The sequence below is a fragment of the Microcaecilia unicolor genome, chromosome 9 (assembly GCF_901765095.1).
Source record: "Microcaecilia unicolor chromosome 9, aMicUni1.1, whole genome shotgun sequence".
Taxonomy (NCBI): domain Eukaryota; kingdom Metazoa; phylum Chordata; class Amphibia; order Gymnophiona; family Siphonopidae; genus Microcaecilia; species Microcaecilia unicolor.
The window spans coordinates 221,419,947-221,443,949 of record NC_044039.1 but is presented as its reverse complement, the minus strand read 5'-3'; the positions used below and the strand labels follow the sequence as shown (position 1 = coordinate 221,443,949).

Genomic DNA, 24,003 nt, shown 5'->3' with positions numbered 1-24,003 from the left:
ATTGTCCACCAGTGAAGGGAATTCCGGAAATCAGTGGACAGCTGGATCACATCCTCTAGATCCCTTGCAGCTTGATACCACTGAGAAGCTAGGGTCCATTGAGCTGATCTCATATGTAGACGTGCCATGGGAGTTACATGAACTGTGGAGGCCTTGTGCCCCAGGAGTCTCAACATCTGCCAAGCCGTGATCGGTTGAGATTCTTGAACTATGGACACCAGGGACAGAAGGTTGTCTGCCCTTGTCTCGGGAAGATAAGCTCGAGCTGTCTTCGTGTTGAACAGAGCTCCAATGAATTCCAACTTTTGAACTGGGGTGAGATGGGACTTGGGAGTAATTGATCATGAACCTCAGTAGCTCTAGCACCCGAATAGTCATTCGCATGGACTGTAGAGCGCCCGTCTCCGATGTGCTCTTCACCAGCCAATCGTTGAGATAAGGGAACACATGCATTCCCAGTCTGCTTAGCAACGCTGCGACTACCGTGGGCACTTTGTAAAACACATTGGGTGCAGACGCCAGACCAAAGGGCAGTACACGGTACTGAAAGTGCTGTGTTCCCAGCCGAAATCGAAGATATTTCTTGTGAGCTGGAAGTATTGAGATGTGTGTGTAAGCATCCTTTAAGTCCAGAGAGCATAGCCAATCATTTTCCTGAACCATGGGAAGAAGAAGGGTGCCCAGGGAAACCATCCTGAACTTTTCTCGGATAAGAAATTTGTTCAGGGCCCTTAGGTCTAGGATGGGACGCATCCCCCTGTTTTCTTTTGCACAAGGAAGTACCTGGAATAGAATCCCAGCCCTTCTTCCCCTGGTGGAACGGGTTTGACCACTTGGGCCTTTAGAATGGCGGAGAGTTCCTCTGCAAGTACCTGTTTGTGAAGGAGCTATAAGAATGAGCTCCCGGTGGGCAATTTGGAGGTTTGGATTCCAGATTGATGGCGTATCCTAACCAGACTATTTGACGAACCCAGTGGTCTGAGGTAACGAGAGGCCACCTTTGGTGAAAAAATATCAACCTCCTCCTGACCAGCAAGTCGTCCGGTAAGGACACTTTTACTGAGGCTATGCTTAACTGCAGCCAGTCAAAAGCCCATCCCTGCTTTTGCTGGGGAGCAGCAGGGGCCTTAGACGCACGCTGGGGCTGAGCCTTGGCAGGCTGTTGAGAAGTAGGAGTGTACCTACGCCTAGCACAGGAATAGGGGAGCACTCCTCTTCTCCCCCAAAAACCTCTTAGATGAGGAAGTAGTAGAAGACGCCCGGCGAGAGACAGAATCCATAGCATCATTATGCTTCTTGATCTATCAACAAGATCCTCTACTTTGTCACCAAAAAGATTGTCCCTCTGGCAAGGACCATCCACCATTCACTGCTGGACTGAATGTTCCAGGTCAGAGACACGCAGCCATGAGAGTCTGTGCATCACTATACCTTGGGCAGCGGATCCTGGATGCTACATCAAAAGTGTCGAATGCACCCCTGGTCTGGAATTTTCAACACGCCTTCTGCTGCCTGACCACCTGAGGAAAAGGATCGGCTTATTCCGGAGGGAGTACATCAACCAAGCTAGATAGTTGCCTCACCGAGTTCCACAAGCTTCCTCCACCGACATCGAAGGGGAGCCGACCTGGTTGGCAGCCGACGCCATAAGCAGCACCGGGACCGGGGACCTCACTGCAGGAGAAGGGCCGGACACCGCTGCAGCAGACAGTACGGAAGGCGCAAGCACCCCTGACACCGAAGCTGACTGACGTAGCAGTTCTTCCAGAAGTTCTGGAAACAAGGCCCGGATGTGCTTGTCGAGAGCCGCCATCGAAGAAGGCTGCAGGGTCGGTGGAGCAGGCAGTGTCAGAATCTGTCGAGGCTCGGGAGCAGGTACCAGGCTGCTAGGAGACTGATTAATCAGCACCTCCTGTATAGAGGGGGAGCTATCCTCTCGGCGCAGATGCTTCTTGGGTGCAGACTCTCTCAACGCCACGGGACTCCCAGCACCGTTAGTTGAAGGAGAACGATGACGGTGCTTCTTCGCCTTTGCTCGATGCCCGTCATCGAGACTCCTCGGTACCGATGAGGACATGGAATCCTCATGTCTCCTTGGGGCCGGGTCCGATGAAGGTCGGTCCCAGGGGGCCTGCATAACAGGAGGCCTCGAGGATGGTGGAGACCCACTCGACACCTCACTGCTCCCAGCAAGAGTTGGTTTCTCAGCAGCCATTACCTCTGCTCCCGATGTCGATGCCAACGCCGCCAACCTCGGTACCGATGTCAAAGGGCCGAACCGAGCCCCAAAAAGCTTTTCTTGTTGGGCTTCTCGAGACGCTTGGATCCATTTCTTCATACGAAGACACAGACTACAAGCGGCTGGGCTATGGTCGGGCCCAAGGCACTGGATACACCAGGTGTGGGTATCGGTACCTGAGATGGTCCAGTTGCACAGAGTACAATGTTTGAAGCCGCTGGGTGTCTTCGATGACATGGAAGGGAAAACGGCTTCGGCGAAATCAAAACACACGATTGTGCCTTTGAAAAGAAAAAAGGACACAAAAGAAAAGGTAGAAGCCGGCCGTGTTGAAAGAGAAAGAAAACTTTAAAATGGGTCTAAATTAAGGGGGAAAATAATACGATTTTTTTTTTTAAGAGAAATAAAACTAAAACAAGAAAAAATATATTTTTAGTCATCAGAGACTCGCTTTCCTGGGCCTAACGAAGAGAACAGGGGGTAAAAACCCTATCTCCTCGTCACGGACAAGAAAAAACTGAAGGGGCATGCTCTCGCAACGGGCGGGAAGTCATCCGTGCATGCGCGCCAGAAGACTGTCAAAACTTTTCTTTTTTTGTTTGCAAAACTTTGCTGCTTCCTGGGCCGATGCGGACGTCAACCCATGCGTGAGAATAAGCAGCCTGCTTGTCCTCAGATAATGTAAGGTACACCTGGGTGGGGGCTACTCTTTTGTTTATATGCTAAATAGAGTGCTACAAATAAATGCATTTGATACAAAATTTTAGCAGGAATTTAAGTCTGTGAATTTGGGATGAGAAGCTCCTTAGGTATTAGCTTTTCTGTAGAATTATATCACCTGTCACTCCAAGTGTGCAGCAGAGTCAGCCATTATAAAAGCACCGTAATTATTAGTTTGTTTTCATTATCTGTGGTCCATGCGTGTGGAGGCTATTTTGTTGGCGGTAAAATACAGCCTTTCATTATTTAAATTATTATATTCTGGCTTAGATACTGTGGGGGTTTAGCAGAGGGATGCAGACTGCAAGCTCTGATGATCTCTAGTGACTCTCATTGGTTCATATTCACACAACCAAACGAGTTTTCGGTTTATTTATTTAGGCTCAATGTGGCTTACATAGTACCGGAGAGGCCTTTGCAGGCTCCGGTGTGAACAAATACAGGGTGATGTTGTGGTAAGATCAAGTTCATGTGGCACGTCCGCATGAGGGAATCGGAGAACGGAAGAGTTGTGTTATGTCCATTATGTGCTTTAAGTTTGGTTGTGTTGCAGAGTTTAGGCATTTACGTTGGATCGGTAGGGTATGCCTTTTTAAACAGGTTAGTTTTTAGTGATTTCCGGAAGTTTAGGTGGTCGTACATCGTTTTCAAGGCTTTTGGTAATGCATTCCACAATTGTATGCTTATGTAGGAAAAACTAGATTTATTATTTATTTTTTTTACATTTGTACCCTGCGCTTTCCCACTCGAGGCAGGTTCAGCGCGGCTTACATAGTAATAGGGGTTACAAGGTATTGCAGAGAGAGTGCAAGCTGTGGTATAACAGAATAATGATGGAGATATGCAGATTGATGCGTAGGTTGTTTTGTATTTAAGTCCTTTTCAGCTTGGGTAGTGCAGATTTAGGTAAGTTCGTGTTGATTCGGATGTATTTCTAATTGGTAAGTCGATCAAGTCTGTCATGTAACTCGGGGCTTTCTCTGTAGATGATTTTGTGAACCAGGGTGTAGATTTTGAAGGCGATGCGTTCTTTGATTGGGAGCCAGTGTAGTTTTTTGCAGAGGAGTTTTGTGCTTTCAAATTACGTTTTACCAAATATAAGCCTAGCTGCCGTGTTTTGAGCGGTCTGAAGTTTCTTTAAGGTTTGTTCTTTGCATCCCGCATAAATTCCATTGCAGTTATCTAGTGGCTTAGTACCATTGATTGTATCAGGTTGTGAAATGATTCCCTCGGGAAGAATTGCTTCATGTGTTTGAGTTTCCACACTGAGTGGAACATTTTCTTTGTTGTGGATGCCATTTGGCTCTCTAGTGTTAGGTTACGGTCCATTGTAATGCCAAGGATTTTCAAGCTGTCTGAGATAGGAAGGGTGTGATCTGGGGTGTTGATACTTGTGGGGATGTCCGCGCTGTGTTTGATCCTATTCTGTTAAATTGTCAGAGAATTAATCTGCTCCCAAGCAGATATTATCAGTCCCATATGTATACATTTATTAGGTTGAAAAGAATAAAAAAAACATAACATTAAGACAAACACTGAGGGAGAATAGTTCTCTGCAAGGCAAAATGTAAAAACCTGAATTAAGATACTCCCGGATCATGTTTATCAAGATCACACCACCAAGCGTGTCCATATAAAGCATTACTAGTACATTATTTTCAGGTATGTGTATTTGAAAGTGGGACCACTGCAATGCAGAAAAATTGGCTAAAGTGTTTGGTTTGGCTGGATATATTTCCAATAGTTAGTTATTAGATGGGTAGACTTTATTTCAGTCGTCCTTTAAATTGCAGCTTTGTGAAGAATTCTGCAGAACGCTGCACCACCTAGTGGCCAGAAGCGAGAATCATCCCCAGTCCCATCCCAACATAGGAAGGTTTACACAGATCTAGTTAGATCTGTGTAAACCTGCCAGACTCTCTTAAGGATCTTTCTTTGAACTCCAGTGAAATTATACTATCAGAAGCCGGCAGCTAATGCCCATTTTGACTGGAAGCACCAAAGCAGAGAAATATTTCAGTACTAAGAACCGATGACTTTCACAGTAAATTAATAGAATAGAAAGCACTAGAAAAGCAGACTTACCGTAAGAGGTTCCATCTTCTCCCATGATGCTCTTCATGGAGCATATGATTTGTTGCGCTACAGGTGGGGACATGGACGTTGCATACACTGTGCTGTGAGAGTGTACTCTGAGGTAGTCTATCAGCTCCTGAGGAAAGTAAGAGAAACATTCAACAGCGCTGAACACAGGACAAAGCAAAGGTACATACTTGCTGTTGCTGCTTCATAATTCTGCAGGCATCAGATTGGTTGGCAGGTGGTCACTCTTTTGTGCCATTGGAATATTCCCAACCTCCGCTCCAGGGCTAACCACACACTATACATTGATTCTCATTCTTGGGGGATCAATAGCAATTCATTGCTATTGTAAAATCTATTCAGATGATCTTGAAACAGACCAGCTGAAGAACGGGGAAAAGAAAGATTAAATATGGTGTGATCGGCAATATAGCACATTTTAAAAAATATATGTATTTGGGAAATGTTTCACAGATTGTATTTGTGATTCTTAATTTGTGAATACTTCTGTAATGGTTTTTAGTTCACTTCATTCAACAAGAATTTGACTCACATTTAATCCATAACAAGACTAACAAGTCACAGGCACATCAGGGAAAATTATATGCCAGAAGTAACAAATAGTCCTTCAACTGGTGCTTAAATTAAGTCAGATTTCTTTGCTGTTTAATGTCCACGGGCAATTTATTCCATTCACATGGTCCAGTTACTATCGTGATTGGACATAGATTGACTGTGTTTAACTTACAGAGCCTTGGTGAGAAAATTTGTGCTTAAACAGCACTTTTGGGCACCATTTGGGTATAAGGAAATAGATGCCACTCTTTGGGCACCTATACACAAAAACACAAGAGTAGCCATACTAGGTCAGACCAATGGCCCATCTAGAGTATCCTGTTTTACAAAGGGTGGCCATGCCAGGTCACAAGTACCTGGCAGAAATCCAATTAAGCAGCAACATTCCATACTACCAATCCCAGAGAAAGCAGTTGCTTCACCATATCTGTCTCAATAGGAGACTATGGACTTTTCCTCCAGGAATTTGTTCAAACCTTTTTTTAAACCCAGATATGCTAACCGCTGTTACCACATTCTCCGGCAAAGAGTTCCAAAGCTTAACTATTTGTTGAGTGAAAAAATATTTCCTCCTATTTGTTTTAAAAGTATTTCCATGTAACTTCAAGTGTCCACTAGTCTTTGTACTTTTGGAATGAGTAAACAATTGATTTACTTCTACTCATTCTACACCACTCAGGATTTTGTAGACTTCAATCATATCTCCTCTCATCCGTCTCTTTTCCAAGCTGAAGAGCCCTAACCTCTTTAGCCTTTCCTCATATGAGAGTTTCATCCACTTTATCATCTTGGTTGCTCTTCTTTAAACCTTTTCTAATTCAGCTACATCCTTTTTGAGATACGGCGACCAGAACTGAACACAATACTCAAAGTGCAGTTGCACCATAGACCGATACAAAGGCATTATAGTATTTTCAGTCTTATTCACCATCCCTGTCCAAATAATTCTTAGCATCCTGTTTGCTTTTTTGGCCACCGCTGCACACTGAGCAGAAGATTTCAGCATATTATCTACAACAACACCTAGATCTTTTTCTTCAGTGCTGACTCCCAAGGTGGATCCTAGTATCAGGTAACTGTGATTTGGATTATTCTTTCCAATGTGCATCACCTTGCATTTGTCCACATTCAATTTAATCTGCCATTTGGATGTCCAATTTCCTAAGGTCTTCCTGCAATATTTTACAGCCCTCATGTTTTAACAACCTTGAATAATTTTGTATCATCTGCAAATTTAATCACCTCACTTCTTCCGGTTTCCATATCAGTTATAAATAATATGTTAAATAGCACCGGTCCCAATACAGATCCCTGTGGCACTGTACTATTCACCCTCCTCCACTGAGATACATAACCATTTAACCCTACCCTCTGTTTTCTGTCCAATAACTAAATCCTAATCCACACCAGAACCTTGCCTTCTATCCCATGACTCTAATTTTCTCAGGAGTTTCTCATGAGGAACTTTATTGAATGCTTTCTGAAAATCTAGACACACTACATCAACCGGCTCACCTTTATCCACATGTTTATTCAGACCTTCAAAGAAATGAAGCAAATTGGTAAGGCAAGACTTCCTTCGGCTGAACCCATGGTTGTCTGTGTGTTCTGTTATTTTATTCTTTCCAAAAATACTAGAACTAGGGGGCATGCAATGAAGCTGCAGTATGGTAAATTTAAAACAAATCGGAGGAAATTTTTCTTCACTCAACGAGTAGTTAAACTCTGGAATTCGCTAACAGAAAAGGTGGTTAAGGCGGTTAGCTTAGCGAAATTCAAAAAGGGGTTGGATGGCTTCCTGGAGAAAAAAAGCCTTAGAATGTTATTGAATGGACGAGGGAATAATACAATATTTCTAGGATGGGCGGGACAAATTGCTTGTTCTTTTGGCCACTGTTGGTGACAGGGTGCTGGGCTCAATGGACCCTTGGTCTGTCCCAGCATGGCAATGCTTATGTTCTTAATAGGTTTCCACTATTTCTCACAGGCACCTCTCCTGAGGCAGTTATGCTCTCCCATATGCTCCAAAGACCACCCTTGGCCATAGCATCATGCCTCTGCCGGCCCAGATAGCCCGGTCTCGGATCCCAATAAGTATGGTGAAGTTGGGGGGGGGGGGGGGAGACTTTTAGAGGCTACCCGTATGGATGCCCAAACGTTGGGCACTAATATGGCAGTGCCCAAAAGTTAAAGTGCAAAAACAGCAGTGACCAAACAGTGCTGTGTTCAAACGTCATGCTCTTATTTGTGGAAATGGATCTAATTGAGTTTGCTGTGACAAAAGAAGTGTGAAGCCAGGGAGTCAACATCTTATGGTTTGTGATCTTTAATAAACTGTACCTGTTCAGCATCTTCTAATCATGCTAATACACAAAAGCAACCTGGAAATACCTCCCACCAGTATATATTTTATTTAGTACACAGTTTGTAGACAGCACTCTCTCATTCTAGGTGGTTTACAATATAAAAACATTCATAGAATAACACATATTCAATACAAAGACAAATCACAGCCAATCCAATGCAAAGATTTAATTTTATTTACCTATGCTGCCTTTGCAATTGATTCCATTTTAACCAAGCAGTTTACAAAATAGATTAACTCTCTCAACATACCGTAAAACCATTAAAATAGAGTGCTTGTAAAACGTCACACCTTTGTATACATTTTCATATTCTGTTTAAAAAAATACAACTCAAAATGCATTAAAGTAGGAGTTTGAGTCACAGAAATGCACAATAAACTACACTTAACAAGAGCAATTATAGAAATACTCACTAAATAAGAATCAGAAACCCAAAAGGCCTTGACTGCATTGTTTTTACACAGCAAACCCAATTAGATTCATTTCCATAACTTAAAGCCTCAGTAAGCTGAATAGAGTCCATCTATGTCCATCACAGCACTTCTGGATAAAAACTCAGCCTGCTTGTTGAATGAAGAAATCTGCGATAACGTTCTTATAAAGGAACAGATTAGGGAAAGGATACCAGAAAATGGGTATGTGTAAATATTCCTTTGGGGCACTGTCATGTTAATCATTAAGAAACAAAAATAGGTTATCACTACCAAGATATTGTTTTAGGAAATCCTACACAGTCGGCAGAAGCTGTGGGTTAAGGAAACTGCTAAGGATAAGGCTTCTGTATTTATTTAAAAACAAAACAAGGTCTCTGACAGAGTCAGGAAAATGCTGACTGCTCAACTATTTAAAGACTACTCCACACACATGGCTTGTCTGGGAGGGTAGCAAGAAGGAATCCATTGCTGAAGGAAAGCTATATATGTAGTACAGCATTTGCTATGAAACATTTTCAGGACAGTGTGTCCGACACCAAATTGTTTGTTTTTTATACCACATCTCTCACTTAGCACTTTTTAAATCAGAAAGCCACATACCATTTTGGAGGGATTTCTTAAGGCTGCACAATGTACTGTAGGTTTCGTAAGTGTATATATTTAGCATGTATGCACAAAAGAATACACATAAAGACAGATGGCTTTATTGAAAAAAAAAAAAAAAACACACTATAAAACCTTTACTTTCATTACTCCAGTGGCGTACCAAGGGGGGGGGGGGGGGGGTCGCGCGCCTGTCCGCTACGTTTGTTCTGTGCTCCCTCTGCCCCGGAACAGGTTACTTCCTGTTCCGGGGCAGAGGGTGCATGGAAACGAAAGAAGCGGACAGGCGCGCACCCCCCCTCTAGCGGCGTGCACCCGAGGGGGGGGGGGGCGCATCGGCGATCCACCCCGGGTGTCAGCCCCCCTAGGAACGCCACTGCATTACTCAAATTTCATGAAACCAAAATTGAAACCTTGAGAGGAAGAGAGAAGGTTATTAAATGACTTTAAACAAAGATATCACTAACAGTACGTGCAATGAGTCACACTTAAAAAGCAAAGTGAAAAGAACTGCATGACTGACTGAGCACACAAACCCAATGACAAAATATATACTAAATACAATACAGTAAAAAAAAAAAAAAAAAAAAGCACACTATAATATGCAACGGCTACCACACTCCTCTACTTAATATGCAACAAGAAATTACCTATAATTGCAAACTGCTCTTATATTTAATAACTGAAAAGTAAAAACATGCATGGAGATATAGTTGGTAACATAATCCAGATATTGAATAAATATGTAATAAAAGTTAGCATATTGAAGTTTTCAACATTATTTTCTTTAAAGTCCTTTCTCCCTTGCCTGCCCCACAGCCTTTTCATACCCCCCTTTCTCCAGTGCAGCCAACAGATTAACTTTTGTGCTCCTGCATGACAGAAAGCCGTGTCGTCCCACCCCACACTGCAAAAGAAGTGATGTCAAAGGGGGCAGCACAGTGGGGCCTTCGGCAGCAAAGGAGCAAGAAGGCTCCAGAGATCAATACTTACGCTGTGAACATATCAAAAGAAAGAAAAAGTGCACCCAAAAACTTAGTACATAAGTACATAAGTAATGCCACACTGGGAAAAGACCAAGGGTTCATCGAGCCCAGCATCCTGTCCACGACAGCGGCCAATCCAGGACAAGGGCACCTGGCGAGCTTCCCAAACGTACAAACATTCTATACATGTTATTCCCAGAACGTGGATTTTTCCCAAGCCCATTTAGTAGCGGTTTATGGACTTGTCCTTTAGGAAACCATCTAACCCCCTTTTAAACTCTGCTAAGCTAACCACCTTCACCACATTCTCCGGCAACGAATTCCAGAGTTTAATTATACGTTGGGTGAAGAAAACTTTTCTACGATTTGTTTTAAATTTACTACACTGTAGTTTCATCGCATGCCCCCTAGTCCTAGTATTTTTGGAAAGCGTGAACAAGACGGTTCACATCCACCTGTTCCACTCCACTCATTATTTTATATACCTCTATCATGTCTCCCCTCAGCCATCTCTTCCCCAAGCTGAAAAGTCCTAGCCTCCTTAGTCTTTCTTCATAGGGAAGTCGTCCCATCACCGCTATCATTTTTGTTGCCCTTCGCTGCACCTTTTCCAATTCCACTATATCTTTCTTGAGATGCGTCGACCAGAACTGAACACAATACTCAAGGTGCGGTCACACCATGGAGCGATATAATGGCATTATAACATCCTCACACCTGTTTTCCATACCTTTCCTAATAATACCCAACATTCTATTCACTTTCCGAGCCGCAGCAGCACACTGAGCAGAAGGTTTCAGTGTATTATCGACGACGACACCCAGATCCCTTTCTTGGTCCGTAACTCCTAATGTGGAACCTTGCATGATGTAGCTATAATTCGGGTTCTTTTTTCGCCACATACATCACCTTGCACTTGCTCACATTAAACGTCATCTGCCATTTAGCCGCCCAGTCTCCCAGTCTCGTAAAGGTCCTTCTGTAATTTTTCACAATCCTGTCGCGAGTTAATGACTTTGAATAACTTTGTGTCATCAGCAAATTTAATTACCTCGCTAGTTACTCCCATCTCTAAATCATTTATAAATATATTAAAAAGCAGCGGTCCTACCACAGACCCCTGAGGAACCCCACTAACTACCCTTCTCCATTGTGAATACTGCCCATTTAACCCCACTCTCTGTTTCCTATCCTTCAACCAGTTTTTAATCCACAATAGGACTTTTCCTCCTATCCCATGACCCTCCAATTTCCTCTGTAGCCTTTCATGAGGTACCTTGTCAAGCGCCTTTTGAAAATCCAGATACACAATATCAACCAGCTCCCCTTTGTCCACGTGTTTGTTTACTCCTTCAAAGAATTGAAGTAAATTGGTCAGGCAAGATTTCCCCACACAAAAGCCATGCTGACTCGGTCTCAGTAATCCATGTCCTCGGATGTGCTCTGTAATTTTGTTTTTAATAATAGCCTCTACCATTTTCCCCGGCACCGACGTCAGACTCACCGGTCTAAAATTTCCCGGATTTCCCCTGGAACCTTTTTTAAAAATCGGCGTTACATTGGCCACCCTCCAATCTTCTGGTACCACGCTCGATTTTAAGGATAAACTTATTTCTAAGCCACCAAAGGCCACACGTGGCCTAAGGCTGCAGGTTCTCCACCACTGATTCAGCACCAACATGCCATCTAACAGCGGTGACAGCATTCTGATGTGAGGAAGATTTGCAGCAGAAGTTACAGGGCGATTTCTGCAAAATATAGGCAAATTCTGGAAGAAAACCCGTTGTAGTCTCCAGTGCATCTGAGATTGAGAAGATTCATTTTTCAGCAGAATGATTAAGCACAGAGCAAAAGCAATAATGGAGTGAGTGATTCAGGAAGAACAGACTACACAACCTTGAGCAGCCCAGTGAAAGCACAGACTTGGAGCCAACAGAACTTCTGTGGCAAGATTTGAAGACTGCAGTGCACAGATAATCCACAGTCAACCTAAAAGAGGTTGAGCTATTCTGCCAAGCAAAATGGTCAACAACTGCCCCATTTCACTGTGCAAAGTTGGTAGACACCAATACTCGTGGCTTTTATTGCTAGAAGAGGGGATTTAAAGCACGTAAGGAGTCAAGGGCTTCTTCTACTAACCTATAAATGTACTCACTCTGCTGCTCCCCAGTATCTCTCCACACTCGTCCTTCCCTACACCCCTTCCCGTGCACTCCACTCCATGGATAAATCCTTCTTATCTGTTCCCTTCTCCACTACTGCCAACTCTAGACTTCGCGCCTTCTGTCTCGCTGCACCCTACGCCTGGAATAAACTTCCTGAGCCCCTACGTCTTGCCCCATCCTTGGCCACCTTTAAATCTAGACTGAAAGCCCACCTCTTTAACATTGCTTTTGACTCGTAACCACTCGCCTCCACCTACCCTCCTCTCTTCCTTCCCGTTCACATTAATTGATTTGATTTGCTTACTTTATTTATTTTTTTGTCTATTAGATTGTAAGCTCTTTAAGCAGGGACTGTCTTTCTTCTATGTTTGTGCAGCGCTGCGTACGCCTTGTAGCGCTATAGAAATGCTAAATAGTAGTAGTAGTAAGGGCTGAAAATAAAATTTTACAATTAAAAAAAAAAAATCTTGATTATGTAGCAGTGTTCTCCCCACAATATTCTGAATGGGCACCCCACCCAGCTACTCTTGCTGACTGCTCAGTTAACTTAATAATTCCCCCCTCTCTCAATCCCTCTGGTCTACCTTAAAACGTATATTTATTTCTAAAGGTTGCTGGCAGCGGCAGCAACAATCACACACACTCCCCACAACCAAACCCAGAGTCTTCCCTCTAACAGACTTTTCTAAGTACAGTACAGTCTCGATTATCCGACCTTCTGGCATATCAGACAGACCCCCCTTACTGACGTCATTGCGTTGCCGGTAAAAAGTGCACAACTTCTACTTTCCATTTTCTGGTGTAGCACAGAGGGAAGTTTTGCACCTGAGACATTCAGTTTCAACCCCGGGACCTGCTTGAACAGTGAAACAGCACCACTGTGAGGCGGACCCTGCTTTTACTGCAGAGTTTTTTTAATTCTTCCTGCAACATTTCTGATACAGTAGGTATGTAATACTGTACTACAGTACAGAAGTTTTATTCTTCCCCTTCAGACAAGAGACACATGGTAGGAATAGCAATGAGTGGGTAGTGATAGGAAAAGCAGACAAAGGACAAAGGAGTCACAAAAAATCCTTCCCTTCCCCTAGGCTTTGGAACTTAGGAAGGAACAAAGCATGAGAGGCTAATGCTGTTTCTTGACAGCGAATAGAGTTAGAAAAAAAAAAAAAAAAAAGACAGGCAGAAATAGGAGACACAATATACTACTACTACTACTACTACTACTTAACATTTCTAGAGCGCTACGAGGGTTACGCAGCGCTGTACTATTTAACAAAGAGAGACAGTCCCTGCTCAAAGAGCTTACAATCTAATAGACAAGTGAACGGTCGGTCCGATAGGGGCAGTCAAATTGGGGCAGTCTGGATTCACTGAACGGTAAGGGTTAGGTGCCGAACGCAGCATTGAAGAGGTGGGCTTTAAGCAAAGACTTGAAGACGGGCAGGGAGGGGGCTTGGCGTAAGGGTTCAGGAAGGTTGTTCCAAGCATAGGGTGAGGCGAGGCAGAATGAGCGGAGCCTGGAGTTGGCGGTGGTGGAGAAGGGTAATGAGAGGAGGGATTTATCCTGTAAACGGAGGTTACGGGCGGGAACGTAAGGGGAGATGAGGAGACACAATATAGCAGGCTGAAGCACTGCAGTCTTGCCTGGCCTCGCTCAGACATGTGTCTGGACCCAGAGCATCAGATCTGCCTCTTTAGGGGCTGGAGTAGGGTTGCACATGTGGAGCTGTGCTGGTACGGCACTGTCTGGAGTTTGTCATGCTGTCTTACACTGTGTGTCCTGCAGGTTGTCTGCTTGTTCAAGGAGCTATTGAACCAGTGCTGCCACAGGGCCGTTATTCAGTTTATTTTGTTGTCCCCAAGAATGGGGAGGACTTCAATTGGGTCTAAAGCAAGTCCGTGCTTCCTCGAGGGCCCACGTTTCCAGATGGAGACTTTGTTCAGCGATCTTGGCAGTTCATCCTGAGGAGATTCTGACTACTCTTAATCTTTTGAAGGCCTACGTCAGACAAACAAGAATGTTACAATGTCTTTGTATCGCTCTGTGGTGTGACCACACCTCGAATTCTGTGTGCAATTCTGGTCACTGCATCTCAAAAAAAGATAATAGCCAAATTAGAAAAGGTACAAAGGGCCAAGAAAATGAAAGGGATGGAACGACTTCGCTATGAGGAAAGACTAAAACGGCTAGGGATCTTCAGCTTGAAGAGATGGCTGAGGGGAGATATGAAAGAGGTCTATAAAATACTGAGTGGAATGGAACAGGTAGAGTGAGTCACTCTTTTTAAAAATACTAGGACAGGGGTCACACAATGAATCTAAAACAAACCGGAGAAATTATTTCTTCATATGTAACTTAATTCTGGAACTCGTTGCCAGAGAATGTGATAAAAGCAGTTAGCTTAGCGAGGTTTAAAAAAAAGTTTGGATAATTTCCTAAAAGAAAAGTCCATATGCCATTTTTACTTTGGAAAATCCACTGCTTATTTCTAGGATAAGCAACATAAAATTTGTTTTATTATTCTGAGATCTTGTCAGGTACTTGTGACCTGGACTGAACACTGTTGGAAACAAGATACTGGGCTTGATAATCCTCAGTCTGATCCAGTATGGCAACATTTCTGTTCTTAAGTACCTGGCAAGATCCCAAAAAGAGTAAAACAGATTTTATGCTGCTTATCCCAGGAATAAGCAGTGGATTTTCCAAAGTCCATTTTAATAATGGTTTACAGACTTTTCTTTTAGGAACTTGTCCAAACGTTTTTAAACCCTGTTAAGCTAACTTCTTTACCACATTTTTCTGGCAAGAAATTCCACTGTTTGATTACAAGTTGAGTGAAGAAATATCTTCTCCAATTTGTTTTAAATGTACTACTCAGAGATCATGTGATGCTATGCTTGATGGCAGTTGCTGTTAAACAGTGCTCCTGGGCCCAACTACCTTAGTCCCCCTCTAACAGCGTTTATCTGACCTTCTTCAGCAATCCGAATATGGTAGCTTTGAAGGCGAGGGTTTGGGTTAACGATCAATTCTCAGAGGAATTTGATATTCATCAGGGTACTCACCAGAGCTGCTCATTGTCTCCTCTCTTGTTTGTACTAACTTTGGACCAACTACTACAGGAAATCCAGGACCGTCCAGACTGGTCCTCAAGTTTCTAAAATGGCAGCTGATCCCTTGGTCCACCTCAGACACTCAGGCTTCTTTGATGGCCCTATTGGAGATATTTGCTGAGTATGGAGATTATTCAGGTTTCATGTTGCGTTATCAAAAGTCTGAAGCTCTAGTGGTGGGAGAGGGCCAGGAGTTGGACTTTGGGAAGGGCTTTCCATTGAGATGGCGGTGTGGTAGTTTTTGCTACTTGGGTATTTTTTTTTTTTTTTTACCCTCTAATCCATGCTTGCTTCGATTGGCTAATAATCTGCACTTGCAGAGAGAGACTAAAAAAAAAATCTGAGCTGTGGACTCACTTGCCTTTATCTTTAAGCAGACGTATTAGTCTTTTTCGGATGATAATTTTCTCAAAGTGGCTGTATGTTTTACAACTTCTCCCTATTAAGCTGACCCGGAAAGAATTAAGCAGGTTGTATGGAACGGTGGGCCTGACAGATTTTTTAATTTTTTTATTTATGAATTTACTTTTTACATTCATGCATACACATAAATTTGGAAAAACAAAGAAAATACATTAGAATTATAATAGTGGGGAAGAAAAAATAATTACAATCTATAAGACCACAATTTGTCCAAGATCAAAGAAAATAATAAAGCATTAGAAATCATATTATAAATCAAAGGCAGTAGGCATCTTCTATTAAGCGCAGCCGATGCATAGCATTACATTCAGGTTCTGATTCACTATTCCTTACTAGAAATAAACTCAAGAAGTTTCTCGGGTTCAAAGAAAATATAGGTTTGAGAATTAAAAACTACGACACATCTACAGGGATATCTAAGAACGAAAGTCCCCCCTAAGATAAGCAATCTAGATTTACACTGTAGAAAAGCTTTTCTCCTTCTCTGAGTTTCCCTGGCGTCATCATTCCGCCCCCGGGCCTCAGAGGAGCTGCGTGAGAGGGAGGACTCAAAGAGCCTCTATGCTACGTTCCAACATCCCTGTCAGAGTCATCGAAGCGCTCCCAGAAGGTCCCGGCGTGTGCATCACCATCGCGTCCAAAGTCCCTTGGCGGATGGTGGAAGGATCCGTCCAACTCGAGGAGGTGAGTGCGGGAGGGCTTCCCCTTTCTTTTCCCCATAACGGGGTCCAGAGAGGTCCAATACACCAAGGAAACTATTGGCGTTCAGGAGCAGGCCTGCCAGATTTGAGGATGTAAAATCAGGCATGCTATAAGCCGGTGATTTTAGAAAAGGTTCATTTTACACCCTGGCATCTCTCCTTTTTACTTCATGCTTCTTCCTCGCTGACACCTGAAAATGTTCAGCATAGCTGGCTTCTGAAACCTGCGAGGGACTTGTGGGTAGAGCTGATGAAACTCTGGGGAGGGAATCCTACCTGCACTGTACTGCTGCCTAGCGCCCCTGGTATAAAAAATGGGATGTTTACACGGTGGGCAAATCCCCTCGATTGGAACATTTTTTTAACGGTTACAGGTTCCCTCTGCCAATCTGAATTATTGCCAGCGCCAATCCGGGAGGGGTGGCTTTCGCTTATTACCAGTTGGCTCATTATGTGGGCTCATTGGGTCTACACAATATGCAATTCCCTGTACGTGACCATTGCAGTCCCTTTCCCAGAGAATAAAGTTACTATCTCAGGTTTACATAAGCTGCTCCAGGCTCTGGTTCCTATACAAGACTATGGGATTTTAAGGCAGGCCTGGACCAGGGAGGTGGGCACATTTCTAGGATTGATTAATTTTCCCTACCTGATAAAGGGTATTCCCCAACTTGTCCAAGTTGCTGACTTATGTGTCAGTTTAGGGTTGTACACAGGGCCTATTTTTCTCCCAAATGTGCATTTAAGGCCCATATCTTACAGTCACCTATTTGTGAAAAGTGTGGTACAGCTGAGGGCACTCTGTTTCATGTCTTTTGGGATTGCCGTGTCAGGCTCTCGTTTGAGGATTGGATTTTAAACACTAAGGGGGACTGGGGTGTGAGAGGTAGAGGAGTGGTTCCCTTCCTCCGAAAGGCTGCTTTGGTGGGGAAAATAATACATTTTACAACAATGGTTGCAATCAGAGGGACCTACGCATTGGCAATGGAGGAATTAGTTGCACATTCTCATATGGGAGGCACAGGAGGTCCACTTTATCCTCAAGTGCTCCTAATGTTTTTTTGACAATCTGGGGTGCTAGAAGTGCTATCGTCAACAAACTACAGCATCCATGATTCTGGAGAATGGTGTTTTTTGGTTTTTTTTTAAAGTTTTTCTTCATTTATTATTCCCTACTCTGTACCAGTTTAGAGTTGGGCTATGTGGGTATAAAGCTTTGGAATAGGGTGTGGGGGTGGGGGGGGGGGGGGAGTTATGGATTGCTTCTGTTTATAAGTTCCCTGGGAGAGGCTATAAAAGTTCAGGCCTTTCGGGAGAACAGAGGGGCGATGGTGAATGGGCTCCATGAAGGCTCTCCTTCTCCCCCTTTTGGTGAGGAGTGGTCTGTGGGTACATTCTAGGAACTGTGGGACCACTGGGAATGTGGCTCCAGTAACCTAGAAATCATTGGGGATAAGTTGAGAGCGGGAGTCTCTCCCAGTGGCGGTTGGGACCCAGTCGGTGGGAGGAGGATGCAAGTGTACAGCACAAGCGGCAGGTGCAGGCAGACCTGAGCTGTGCTGGAGATACACCCTCTAAGTGGCCGCGGGGAAGCCCCAGGTGGGTGGCTAGGTGTTCCATGACAGGGGACAATTCCCTTCTAGGACTTCACCCCCACGGTCATCTCCCACCCTCCATAGCTTTTATTTTACTGTATCTTTTTTTTTTTATTCTTGCGTGTTGTACAAGTTTGTTGGGTTTTTTTTTTTTTTGTGTGTGTATCTCTGAACTCCCATAAGTACTGGTATTATGTTGTGTGTGATGTGGCATAGCGTCTGAAGTACAGCTCTTTCAGACACTGAAAGGCAGGATCGGGAGGTGGTTAAGCTGAAAGGTTTATTATTTTGTGTTTGTGCTGTGCAGGTTATGCCTGGGAAGGGAAGTGACATGGGTGTAGTTTGGGGGTGTGTCGGGGGAATTGCCCCCCCTAAACAAGCTGCATATCTGGAAAGGGAAAGTGAAGGAGATAGATGCCAGACCTTGTTCTAGTATGCTTGTAAAGGGTGGGAAATTGCCCTCCCTGGAGCAGTGGGAATTGATTGGGTGGGAATTGACGTAGGTGGAAATTTTCCAGATAGAAATCGGTGGATGGGTACTGTCCAGTGGGAACTGATGTAGAACTGTCAGATGCTTGGATTGGCCACTGGTGGAAACTGGATACTGGGCCTAATGGACCTTCAGACTGTTCCAGTATGACAATGCTTATGTAACAGGAAGCAGTGATGAGGGAGGCATCTGAACGACTGTTCAGTCATCTCTCTATATAAAAAGCAACACCAACGTTCTATGAAGCCTCCAGCCGGAAGTGTGAAGGGGGCGAGATATCCGGTTTCCCTATGAGTGTCTGCCCCGCCCTCTCTGTAACACAGTCAGTGAAGGAAAACAGCAGAGCACGAAATCAAATCGCTGGCTCTGTAACAGTGAAGGACTCAGAGTGGGGGAGGGGAGAGAGGCCAGAGGGCAGGGACACACACACTCCCACATGCACACAGAAGAAAACATTGCTAGCCCCCGTTTCATTTGCATCAGAAACGGGGCTTTTTTACTAGTGTAGAAATAAACCTGGTTGAAAATGGGTGATGCTGCACAGAGTGGCCATACCATCATATTATTTTCAAGGCTAATGTCAGGGAGGCGGTCCTGCTCTGGCGCAGCAAGAAAGAAGTACTAATGCTGCTCTCCGTGCTCATGAAAACATCCAGCATAGGCCCTCACTCAAGTGCTGTTGTCTCTCACTCCTTTCCCTCAAACAGAAGCCTCACATCACACCTTCATTTTCCTGTGGAAGTAGAGTGGCAATGGTGGGCCCAGCAGAACAAAAGAAGATATGAAGGGATGCTGGACACCTTGGGAGCAGGATTGGGAAAAGGAAGAGGAGATGCAGGATACTGAGGGGTAAGCCTTGAGCTAGCTGGTGGGGGGGGGGGGGGGGGGGGAGAAGAGAGATGCATGGTTGAAGTTCACCTGAGACATCATATACCCTTGGTGTTACAGTTACAGCACAGAAAGCCCAAGATTATAAAAATACCAGCATAGGGCAGCTAGATGTTTTGCACAACCTCCCCACTAGTTTTAGTGGCTGGTGGATTATTACAAAAGTTTAAGACAAGGGATGGGAAGGGACCTAGTAAAGGATTAAGTATGTTTTTTGTAAGAATCAAAGAGAACGATAAGACCTGGAATTGCCTATCAGCAGATGCCAATACTATAGTGGAGTTTACACTTGCTGGGAACTACAGGATAGCGCAGGGCTGAGAGGTCAGGCATTAGATTTCTGGTGGACTGGGGGAGAAGAGAGCTAGTGTTGGTTTAAATATTGAAAAGCATATGCGATCTACTGCAAGTTGTAGAGAAGCAGAGGAATACAGACTGGATGGCCAAATGGTCTTATCATCCATCATCGACTATGTTACTATAAAGATAATAAAACATAGATGCACAAGCATGATAGGGAGATGGGAAAAAAGAAAAATAAGACAGAGGATAAAGGTTACATAGTAAGCACAACTGGAGATCACAAGCTGATACAGTAAGAAGCAGGTTTTTACAAATGGGTTTTTAACTTTCTCATGTGTTGAATCACTGGATAGCACACTGGCAAGTTATACAGCATAAATGACCTGCCTAGCTTACTCACAATGATTTTATCTCTGCACCAAGCCCCACCTCTTCAGGCACTTTCCAGTCTTGCCCAATTCACTTGCTCCATTTCTGCTGTTGCAATAAGTTGCTCTCGATTAAGCAACAAACACAGGCACACCTTAGAGAGAGGGACAAACCCAGTCACTTCCAGTGTGCTTTCCTATCTACATCATCAGCATACGTCACAAGGATAAGATTAGTCTATATGTATCATTGACTTTGTGCAACTACCTTACAAAATCTAGGATCAATGAAATCCAGTGGAATATAGTAAAATTAGACCCAGACTGGAAGGAAGAGACTGCAAACCAGGAAAACCAGGATTTAAACTCAACTATTCCATGAACCTTCTCATTACTTCATGTACCCATTCTGTCAGCTTGTTTGGACAGAGACCTCTCTTACGTGAAAAAATACGGTCAACCACTTTGAACTAACACTGGAAAGGAAGGATAGACATGCATAGTAACAGTAAAGAACAACAAATGATCCATCCAGTCTGCCCAGCAAAGTGCTTAGAGATTCAACTGACTCTAGAGGAAACACTATAAAAGGCATTCAAAAATGGGTGCCAAAAAAAGATTGGCAGCACCCTTTACAGAATTTCGCGCCGATTCCAGTGCCAGAATTACGACTGCAGTGTACATGTTGGCACCCAAGTTAGGTGCGCTGAGGCAGTATTCTGTAACTATACAGACATGTCCATGGCCGTGTCCTCTTTTGAGTTACACGCTAGTAGAGTTAGGCTCTGTGCCCTATAGAAGAGCAAACTGCCAAATGCATAAACAAATCCTAAGTGCTGCCAATTAACTTCAATAAGCCCCTAGCGACTAAGAATTGGGTGCCAGTACTCAATGTGTGTGTTCATTTTGGGCTCGTAAATCTGAGCAAAATATATACCCCAAAAGCATCACACTACACTTTTTTTTGTAATTATATTAAACCCTAGCTGACAACCATCAACCACTTTTCCAGATCATTTATTTCCTCTACTCCCTCAGGAGCGTCTGTTCTGTTGCACATCTTCGTGTCATCTACAAAAAGGCAAACTTTCCTTTTAACCCTTTAGCAATAATGCTAAAATACTGAACAAAATCAACCCCAAGACCAACCCGAGTCACTGCACCACTCACCTTTCTTCCCACTAAGTGACTTCCATTTCCCACTACCCTGTCAGTCAACCAATTCTAATCCACTTCATCAGCATGGCTTCTACCCTTTATCAGCTTTCTATGAGAAACATTAGCAGAGGTTAATTGAAATCCAAGCACATCCTTAGTGTAGTGCTCAAAGTCATGTTGCCACTGTCCAAGGAGTAGGGAAGGAATTTGGGCAACCAACCAGATGGGGGGGGGGGGGGGGGGGGGCACCAAAAGCTGAGTAGATAAAATCTTTATTTCCCATGACCAGATGATTTCACAGACTCAAATACATTTCCGTGTTTTGCCATGGTGATTAATTTGGCAAATTCAGAAAGTTAATGATGGATATGTTGTAGGCCACTCTGAAGATAGTCGTACTTCTAGTATATGATATTATTCCATTCCTTTGTGTTTGGTTGTCTCAGGATACCAAGGAGCTGAAAGGTGCCCCTATAAGGGCAGTGAAGTCAGTTCTGAGCTCCCCCACCCCCGGCTTTATGTGCTGGCAGAGCCACATAATCCACTTGTCTGAGTTTAACTTGCAGAACACAAGGAAAGAAATTAACCACTGGTAAGTTCAAAATTCACCTTTAATCATGACACACTTTGGTGTACTATTAAATCAACACGAGCAAACGTGCAAATTGCAGAAAATGGGTAAATCCAATGGATCTGCTTGACATGTAGCATATTGTCTTCTTTTCCTATTGTTATATGTGATGCTATTGTTTGTGGTCTCGAAAATCATTCTGGATTAGGTGCAATAGAAACAATTTGAAATAAAGATCTGGCAATGGTAATGAAGGGAGCATGGTATACCCTGCCAGCTTCAACATGCATTTCAGGAATTAAAGGCAAGTCATTGGCGCTCTTAATCCCCAGGAGAATATTCAGTGGTACATTTTTAGATGGCATTAGAATGATAATCATGCACACGTTATTAAAATCTTAAAATGTCACAGAGTTCTACTGGTGGTGTATAAATCAAATATTAGTAAACAAAATTACATACATCTATATAAATAAAATCCCCCCTCAGTGTTCTGAAGCTTACTCCATCTGTCCTGAACACCTGTCCTCCCGGAGATAAGGAGGGCAAAAAAGGACTTTGAGAAGAAATTAGCGTTGGAAGCAAAAATACATAGTAAAAATTTTTTTAGATACATTAAAAGCAGGAAACCGGCCAAAGAGTCGGTTGGGCCGCTGGACGAAAATGGTGTTAAAGGGGCGATCAGGGAGGACAAAGCCGTAGCGGAGAAATTAAATGAATTCTTTGCTTCGGTCTTCACCGAGGAGGATTTGGGGGGGGGACACCGGTGCCGGAAAGAATATTTGAAGCGGGGGAGTCGGAGAAACTAAACGAATTCTCTGTAACCTTGGAGGATGTAATGGGTCAGTTCAGCAAGCTGAAGAGTAGTAAATCACCAGGACCTGATGGTATTCATCCCAGAGTATTAATAGAACTAAAAAATGAACTTGCGGAGCTACTGTTAGAAATATGCAATCTGTCCCTAAAATCGAGTGTAGTACCGGAAGACTGGAGGGTAGCCAATGTTACTCCGATTTTTAAGAAGGGTTCCAGAGGAGATCCGGGAAATTATAGACCGGTGAGTCTGACGTCGGTGCCGGGCAAGATGGTGGAGGCTATTATTAAGAATAAAATTGCAGAGCATATACAAAAACATGGACTGATGAGACAAAGTCAGCACGGATTTAGTGAAGGGAAGTCTTGCCTCACCAATCTAATGCATTTTTTTGAGGGGGTAAGCAAACATGTGGACAATGGGGAGCCGGTTGATATTGTATATCTGGATTTTCAGAAGGCGTTTGACAAAGTGCCGCACGAAAGACTCCTGAAGAAATTGCAGAGTCATGGAATCGGAGGTAGGGTATTATTATGGATTAAGAACTGGTTGAAAGATAGGAAGCAGAGAGTAGGTTTGCTTGGCCAGTATTCTCAGTGGAGGAGGGTAGTTAGTGGGGTCCCGCAGGGGTCTGTGCTGGGTCCGTTGCTTTTTAATGTATTTATAAATGACCTAGAGATGGGAATAACTAGTGAGGTAATTAAATTCGCCGATGACACAAAATTATTCAGGGTCGTCAAGTCGCAGGAGGAATGTGAACGATTACAGGAGGACCTTGCGAGACTGGGAGATTGGGCGTGCAAGTGGCAGATGAAGTTCAATGTTGACAAGTGCAAAGTGATGCATGTGGGTAAGAGGAACCCGAATTATAGCTACGTCTTGCAAGGTTCTGCGTTAGGAGTTACGGATCAAGAAAGGGATCTGGGTGTCGTCGTCGATGATACGCTGAAACCTTCTGCTCAGTGTGCTGCTGCGGCTAGGAAAGCGAATAGAATGTTGGGTGTTATTAGGAAGGGTATGGAGTCCAGGTGTGCGGATGTTATAATGCCGTTGTATCGCTCCATGGTGCGACCGCACCTGGAGTATTGTGTTCAGTACTGGTCTCCGTATCTCAAAAAAGATATAGTAGAATTGGAAAAGGTACAGCGAAGGGCGACGAAAATGATAGTGGGGATGGGACGACTTTCCTATGAAGAGAGGCTGAGAAGGCTAGGGCTTTTTAGCTTGGAGAAGAGACGGCTGAGGGGAGATATGATAGAAGTGTATAAAATAATGAGTGGAATGGATCGGGTGGATGTGAAGCGACTGTTCACGCTATCCAAAAATACTAGGACTAGAGGGCATGAGTTGAAGCTACAGTGTGGTAAATTTAAAACGAATCGGAGAAAATTTTTCTTCACCCAA

At 43.7% G+C, this 24,003-nt stretch overlaps 1 protein-coding gene across 2 annotated transcripts in view; it reads right to left on the bottom strand.

The window, feature by feature from the left end:
• Window positions 1-24,003, bottom strand: part of SPTLC2 (serine palmitoyltransferase long chain base subunit 2) — a 121,894-nt gene that overhangs the window by 36,458 nt on the left and 61,433 nt on the right. For both annotated transcript variants that reach the window (XR_003943300.1, XM_030213969.1), the window contains exon 9: window positions 5,045-5,171. Coding sequence is in view for 1 of the 2 variants with exons in the window: in XM_030213969.1 (XP_030069829.1) it covers window positions 5,045-5,171 (127 nt within the window). In the remaining variant the exon portion in view is untranslated. The remainder of the gene's footprint in view (window positions 1-5,044; window positions 5,172-24,003) is intronic.